A 7940-nucleotide genomic window follows, 5' to 3' on the forward strand; every position below is an offset into this window, starting at 1 on the left:
GTGACATGTATGTGAAAGGCTGGGAACTTTTTTTGCCTGTGTTTTCAAGATCATTCCCTTGAAGATATATCTGTGTCACAGCACAAGCTGTTTGTGGAAATTACAATGCTTTCAATTTTTTATTTTACCTTTATTTAACTAGGCAAGTCAGTTAAGAATAAATTCTTATTTTCAATGACAGCCTAGGAACAGTGGGTTAACTGCCTTGCTCAGGGGCAGAACAACAGATTTGTCCCTCGGGGATTTGAACTTGCAACCTTTCGGTTACTAGCCTAATGCTTTAACCACTAGGCTACCCTGCCACCCCAATGAGATCTAATGCGAGAATCAAGATTCATTGGCGACTGCATTTCTCTCAGAAGAAACAGAGGTATTGAAAAGGAGACTTCTACCGCACACAATTTTCCAGTAACAATTAGCATATCATTACTAGCTAGTGTAATTGGTGTCATGACTTTGGCTGGATCTGTGCTGCCCTAGTAGTGCTTGTAGGTGGGGGTGTACCCCCCCCCCCCCCAGTTCAAACGACAATCCTCATTCCCAAAGACCGAGGAGGCTACATACTGTACGGCCATGTCAAACTCCCAGGAACAGAGTCTGAATAAGGACGTGATATTTCTGCCGGTGTCTGAGTCTAGCCCGGAGTACCTTCACTGCGAGAGGGAGCGCTATGCGCTAGAACGCCTGCTAAGTGCGGGCCCCGAGGCCTTCTACACCACGCTGAGTGCAGAGCACCTCGTACCCTTCCTCTCCCCAGAGGAGGTGAACCAGATCAGTGGCAGGGTCAAGGACTACCATAGCAGCTATGAGGAGTTGGAGGGGGCTGAGGAGGATGGCAGCTCAGGGGTGCAAGACTTCTCTGCCAGGTACTTCCCCACCCACTCAGACACCCCTCCACCTTGCCTGGAGCTGGGCTGGCCTGAGGGGGTCACCTGGGTGGGAATGGGACGCGCCATGGTCTACACCAGCCCACCTGCAGATGAACAACCTCCTGTCAGAGAGATCATCAGAAGACTACTGCAGGGGGCTAGCAAGGTATGTCTGAATGATTCAAGATGATATACTTTTAAGGCACAAAAATATAATCAGGCCTACATGCACTTGGCACATCAGTAAAAATATTGATTGTACGACGATTATTTGTAGCGGATGGCTGAGTTCATCGCTACTGCCTTCCTGAGATCTAGAGGTGCGGTCAAGCCAGATCCATAAAGGCCTTTTCTTTGCTGAGTCAGTGTTGTTGATGGTGCTTCTTCAGTATGTTGTGTTAGGGTTTGCGACCTGGTCAGGGAGGAATATCCACTCTGTCACATATTAATATAGAGTGTCTGCTGTACAGGTTATTGCCATGGTGACAGACAGACTGACAGATAGCACTGTGATTGGGGATCTACGGACTATCGCTTCACGGGGAGTCCCTGTTTACATTGTCCTGAACCAGAGATCCAGTCAGGAGAACCTCCTCCCTCACAGGCTGAGGCATCCGGTGAGTAACTACACCATATAAGGACTACAGACTGACTCCTGATGTCATTCATACCACTTAGCCAATCCCACATACCTTGTTAATTCACACAGTACCGAAACAACAGCTCAACATAGTAATAATCTTTGTCACAGTGCATCAGGTTTTATAAGAGCAGTACGAGCTCTGTGAGAGAGGAGTCATTAACCTGACATCTGGCTCTTTAGAAGCTGATGCACCCCCAGGCTGACTAGTCTCTGGTAACTCCTTTTTTGGGGGGCATTTGTGGAATGTATCTGGGTGAAGCAACACAACTGAACAGGTTGTTCTGCATTTACTGTGTCAGTCTGTGCATCTCTTGGTGGGGCCAAGGTCACGTCTGTGGTAATGATATACAAGACAAAGGATATTATTGTGGACTACAGGAAAAGGAGGACCGAGCACACCCCCGTTCTCATCGATGGGGCTGTAGTGGAGCAGGTTGAGAGCTTCAAGTTCCTTGGTGTCCACATCACCAACAAACTGACATGGTCCAAGCACACCAAGACAGTCGTGAAGAGGGCACAACAAAACCTATTCCCCCTCAGGAGCCTCAAAAGATTTGGCATGGGTCCTCAGATCCTCAAAAGGTTTTATAGCTGCACCATCGAGAGTACCCTGATGGGTTGCATCATCGCCTGGTATGGCAACTGCTCGGCCTCCGACCACAAGGCTCTACAGAGGGTAGTGCGTGCGGCCCAGTACATCACCGGGGCCAAGCTTCCTGCCATCCATGACCTCTATACCAGGCGGTGCCAGAGGAAGGCCCTAAAAATTGTCAAAGACTCCAGCCACCCTAGTCATAGACTGTTCTCTCTGCTACCACACAGTAAGTGGTACCGGAGCGACAAGTCTAGGTCCAAGAGGCTTCTAAACAGCTTCTACATATTACCTCAATTACTTTGACTAACCGGTGCCCACATTGACTCTGTACCGGTACCCCCTGTAGCCTCGCTATTGTTATTTTACTGCTGCTCTTGAATTATTTGTTACATTTATTTGTTAATTTTTTTATTTATTTTTCTTAAAACTGCATTGTTGGTTAAGGACTTGTAAGTAAGCATTTCACTGTAAGGTCTACACTTGTTTTATTCGGCCCATGTGACAAATAATATTTGATTTGATGTATACTGTATATTCTGCCAAAATGTAAGTAAATTCAAAGTCTATGTCTGAATCGACAGGGTTCGACAGGGTTGAAATAAAGTTGATTTCCATGTATTCTGCACTTCACAGAATATACAGGTTCGTGTTCTTGGAGGAAAGACCTTCTGTTCACGGGAGGGAAAGATAGTGATGGGGGAATTGAAGGACAACTTCCTCCTGGTGGATTTGGAGACAGTGGTCAATGGCAGCTACAGGTAAAGCAGCTAGGCGCTTTCCACTGGTTCTAACTTATTACATACTCAATTACCCTCTGACATCAAATAACAGCTTGTTATTGTGTTCACTAGCTTCACATGGTCAGACGCTCACCTGCACCGGCAGCTGGTGACGGTGCTGAGTGGCCCGGTGGTGGAATCCTTCGACCGAGAGTTCCGGATCCTCTTTGCAGCCTCACTTCCAGTTCCAGACACATGGAAGACCGCTAAGGCCCTAATAGATGAGCCCCATCACCCCTCAGTGCTCCTGGACCTCAACAACCGGCCCAAGTATTTCCCCATGGAGCCTATCAACAGCCCCCCTCCTCCCCCACCTGCAGACTACACCCTGGATTGGGAGGCCCTGGGCGTCATCCACAGAGGAAGTCCTGTCAATCAACAAGGTGAACCCATGGACATGAATATGAACACGGAGGACCCATTGGAACATTTTACAGCGGTGAACAAAAAGCCACCTTTTGGGGAGGAGTTTTGTCCGAAGGAGGTTGATCACCTCACAACTACGCACGTATATGAGGGGAGGTATGTGTGATGAAACCAGAGGGATTGCCACAATGTGATTCCCATACCTGTTTCTATGCCACAGAAGGCCAGATTTCCTAACCATTTGAAACCAGTGAAAGGTTTTTGATAAGAGCGTATACGGCTCTAAAGTGTACAAAAAGTCAGTTTCATGCATTCAGGTTTGATCATTTACCTTTCATTCCCTTCTAAACATATGTCAACAGGTGCAAACATAGCCCGTGTGTCAACGCAGACCCATATTATGAGCTTAGGGGTGTAGAAACCTAGAACATATGAAGCCAGTCATAGAAAGCATGTGATGTGTGATTGTATGTACTGTAAGCCACCGTCTTGATTGTATTTTCTCTCTGTATCACTTTTATCTGTAATACTTTTATCTTGTGGGGACAGTAGCAGTTTCTGTATGATCGGTGTTGAGGTCTTTTTGTTCTTTTCACGTTACAGAATATGGGCCAACAATATCAATTTGGAGACTGAAATTCAGCTGGATAATCAGACGACTTTTAAGTGAGTCCATTTGGGAAATATGAGACTCATATGTGCTCAGTTTGCAATGTTATGGCATCCTTAAGAAGATAAGGAGTTTACATAAGAGTAACTCTCCACAATACATGAGTAGTAATGTTATAACACCTGTCTGGTTTCGGATTACTTTGCAGCGGAGCTTTACCCTGTCAGAAAGAGAACCAACCGTCCACTGAAACAGAAACCCAACACAGGTGTGTAACACTGTGATAACTGTGACTATAATTGTGATTGTGAATTAACGTTCAGAACTCAAGTTAATTAAATGGGGACATTACCATAGTAAACCTAGCCATACTTTGTCAGTAAATAGTACTGAAATGTAATTTTTCTCTTGAAGGGTCCAACCCAAAACATATGGCGGACACCTCTCCAAACAGAAGAGCTCTGAAGTTGATGAGAAAGAGTCTGTGGGGCCCAGTGAAAACAAAATGGAGACAGGCCCACGAGAAGAAGCTGTGGACTTTCCCTCCAGAGAGAGAAGAGATCGTCCAACTAGAAGGGAAGATGTTATGGCAGAGGAGTTCGGCACAGAGGCAACTGAATCTAGAGTCAACTCTGGTGCTGATAGCCCCTCTACCTCTAGGGTGAGTCTCTGGTTTATAAATATACACACAGTCCCACTGCTACGGATTCATTCCGTATGGAATGACGATTATGTATCATTTGGAGTACAATAAAATCCAATACTGTTAGATGTTCAAGGACAGAGTATGGACAGTGAAGGTTTGCCTTTCTCTCATGCAGAGACCTCTGATACTGAAGGTGCCTCAAAGTGAAAGCTTCAGCTCTTTGAGTGACATCATGAGGAGGCTGCAACCTCGTCAGAGCTCTTCAATCCAGCTAAGGAGGGGTGCTAAGACCACCGTGTCAGAACTCAGCAGTTCCATGATGGACCTGAGTGTGATGCATACAGACCCAGGCTGTAAAGAGAAGGGACCATCCGTGCCACAAGCCAGTGTAAGTGTAAGGATTTATGATTTATGTCACACCCTCACTGTGTATATGTACGTATGTACGTGTTCCTTTCCCTGTGTGTGAGCAAGATAAATATAGAGAGCATCTACTGAGACATTCTCTGGTTCGCTCTTTTTCTGACAGTACTTTGACCCTATTCGAATGACCCCAGCCTTCGCCCTGATGAGGAAGAGGAATGATGAGTTTAAAACGGGGATAAAAAGGCCTCCCAAAACCTTTCTGCCTCCTACCACCAGGCCTCGCAGTGGCAGCGTTGGACTCCAGAGGGACTGGAGAAGGCCACAGAGTGACTTGGATCTAGGGAAGGAGGATAGAAAGTGATTGAGTGAAGAGGATGGAAGAGAACTGGGAAATGTCACTATGAGAATGGGACAGACAATGGTAGCTGCATTGAGAGCAGAGTCTAGTGTTGAATCACACAGACAAATTTGATGTGCATCTTCAGTGAAAATGGTTACTGTATTTACCTGGAAGATGAAGCAGGGAAGCCATCTGTTAAGGACAGCAGTTTGTAATGTAATGTAATGTAATGGATGTGAAAAATGTAAACTCAGCTGATCATCTCTCATAATACCGACGTTGTAGGTCCTACAAGATGATAAAATGCTTAGCAGAACAAATCTAAAACAGCCACAGTATTCATGGTTTCAGGCCCCACGCAAATGTATACATACCGGTCTTCGACTAGAACAATAGATTTCTTGACATATTCCTTTGTTTCTTATGGAATATTGGATTAGGACTGTTTTTCATTATATGTCAAACTGAATAGAATAACCTTTCATACTGTTAATTCACAAAGGTTGATCTGTTTAATATAACTTTCAATCACATTATATTTTGTTTATTATCATGATTAACTATGTCTCTGTCCTCGCAAATACACTATATTTTATAGTCTAGGGAAGACAAAAAAAAATCATATTTTCAATAGTGTATACTATTGAAAATAAGATTTTTTTTTGTCTTCCCTGGACTATAAAATATAGTGTAATATATATATACACATACATACAGTGGATTTAAAAAGTCTACACACCCCTGTTAAAATGCCAGGTTTTTGTGATGTAAAATAATGAGACGAAGATAAATCATGTCAGAAGTTTTTCCACCTTTAATGTGACCTATAATGTGAACAATTCAATTAAAAAACAAACTGAAATCTTTGAGGGGGAAAAATAAATAAAAAATCACAATAACCTGGTTGCATAAGTGTGCACACCCTTAAACTAATACTTTGAAGCACCTTTTGATTTTATTACAGCACTCAGTCTTTTTGGGTAGGAGTCTATTAGCATGGCACATCTTGATGTGGCAATATTTGCCCACTCTTCTTTGCAAAAGCGCTCCAAATCTGTCAGATTGCGAGGACATCTCCTGTGCACTGCCCTCTTCAGATCACCCCAGAGATGTTCAATTGGATTCAGGTCTGGGCTCTGGCTGGGCCATTCCAAAATGTTAATCTTCTTCTGGTGAAGCCATGCTTTCGTGGATTTGGATGTGTGCTTTGGGTCGTTGTCGTGCTGAAAGGTGAACTTCCTCTTCAGCTTTCTAACGGACGCCTGAAGGTTTTGTGCCAAAATTGGCTGGTATTTGGAACGGTTCATAATTCCCTCCACCCTGACTAAGGCACCGGTTCCAGCTGAAGAAAAACAGCCCCAAAGCATGATGTTGCCACCACCATTGTCACGTCCTGACCAGTTTAGGGAGTATTTGCTATTGTAGTTTGGTCAGGATGTGGCAGAGGGTATTTTGTTTATGTGTTTCGGGGTGGTGGTGTATGTAGTAGGGTGTTTGATTTATTATTTCCGGGTTTTGATCTATGTTTTGTATTTCTATGTTCTTTCTGGTTTGTTGTATTTCTATGTTTAGGTTGATGGAGGGGTTGGACTCTCAATTGGAGGCAGGTGCTTTCTCGTTGCCTCTGATTGAGAGTCCTATATATGGGTAATTGTTTGGTGTTGTGGGAGATGTTTCTTGTTTTGCATGTGTGAGCGTGACAAAACTGGTGTGTTATTTTGGTGTTCTCTTTATTTAAAATAAATAACAAGATGAGCATCCACATTCCTGCATTCCTCTATTCCCGACGACAGCCGTTACAACCATGCTTCACTGTGGGTATGGTGTTCTTTGGGTGATGTGCAGTGTTGTTTTTCGCCAAACAAACCTTTTGGAATTATGGCCAAAAAGTTCAACCTTGGTTTCATCAGACCATAACACATTTTCCCATGTGCTTTTGGGGGACCTGATGTTTGTTTTTGCAAACTTCAGCTGGGCTTGGATGTTTTTCATTGTAAGAAAAGGCTTCCGTCTTGCCACCCTACCCCATAGCCCATTCATATGAAGAATACAGGAGATTGTTGTCACATGTAGCACAAAGCCAGTACTTGCCAGAAATTCCTGCAGTTCCTTTAATGTTGCTGTAGGCCTCTTGGAAGCCTCCCTGACCAGTTTTCTCCTCGTCTTTTCATACATTTGAGGGACGTCCAGTTCTTGGTAATGTCTCAGTGGTGCCATATTTTCTCCACTTGATGATGACTGTCTTCACTGTGTTCCATGGTATATGTAATGCTTTGGAAATTCTTTTGTACCCTTCTCCTGACTGATATCTTTCAACAATGAGATCCCTCTGATGCTTTGGAAGCTCTCTGCGGACCATGGCTTTTGCTCTGAGATGCAACTAAGAAAATGTAAGGGAAATCCTACTAAAACAGCTGAACTTTATTTGTGATTAATCAGAGTCACTTTAAATGATGGCAGGTGTGTAATGACTTCTATTTAACATGAGTTTGAATGTGATTGGTTAATTCTGAACACAGCCACATCCCCAGTTAGAGGGTGTGCACACTAATACAACCAGGTTATTGTAAGGTTTTTATTTTTCATTTTCCCCCATCAAAGATTTCGGTTTGTTTTTCAATTGAATTGTTCACATTATAGGTCACATTAACAGTAGAAAAAGTTCTGACATGATTTATCTTTGTCTCATTCTTTTACATCACAAAAACCTTACATTTTAACAGGGG

General features: G+C 43.7%; 1 protein-coding gene across 2 annotated transcripts; it reads left to right on the forward strand.

The window, feature by feature from the left end:
- The first annotated feature begins 241 nt into the window (after window positions 1–241).
- Window positions 242–5747, forward strand: fam83e (family with sequence similarity 83 member E). Of its 2 annotated transcripts, none has more exons than XM_029694753.1 (9): window positions 242–1035; window positions 1340–1486; window positions 2741–2865; window positions 2959–3408; window positions 3856–3918; window positions 4071–4130; window positions 4277–4523; window positions 4684–4902; window positions 5038–5747. In XM_029694753.1, the coding sequence occupies exons 1-9, from the start codon at window positions 574–576 to the stop codon at window positions 5233–5235; spliced, it is 1971 nt and encodes a 656-aa protein (XP_029550613.1). In that variant the 5' UTR covers window positions 242–573; the 3' UTR covers window positions 5236–5747. The 2 variants fall into 2 exon arrangements, with proteins under 2 accessions (XP_029550613.1, XP_029550614.1); XM_029694754.1 differs by having other exon boundaries at window positions 4684–4896.
- Window positions 5748–7940: the final 2193 nt, after the last annotated feature.

The sequence above is a fragment of the Salmo trutta genome, chromosome 16 (assembly GCF_901001165.1).
Source record: "Salmo trutta chromosome 16, fSalTru1.1, whole genome shotgun sequence".
In the NCBI taxonomy this organism is placed as follows: domain Eukaryota; kingdom Metazoa; phylum Chordata; class Actinopteri; order Salmoniformes; family Salmonidae; genus Salmo; species Salmo trutta.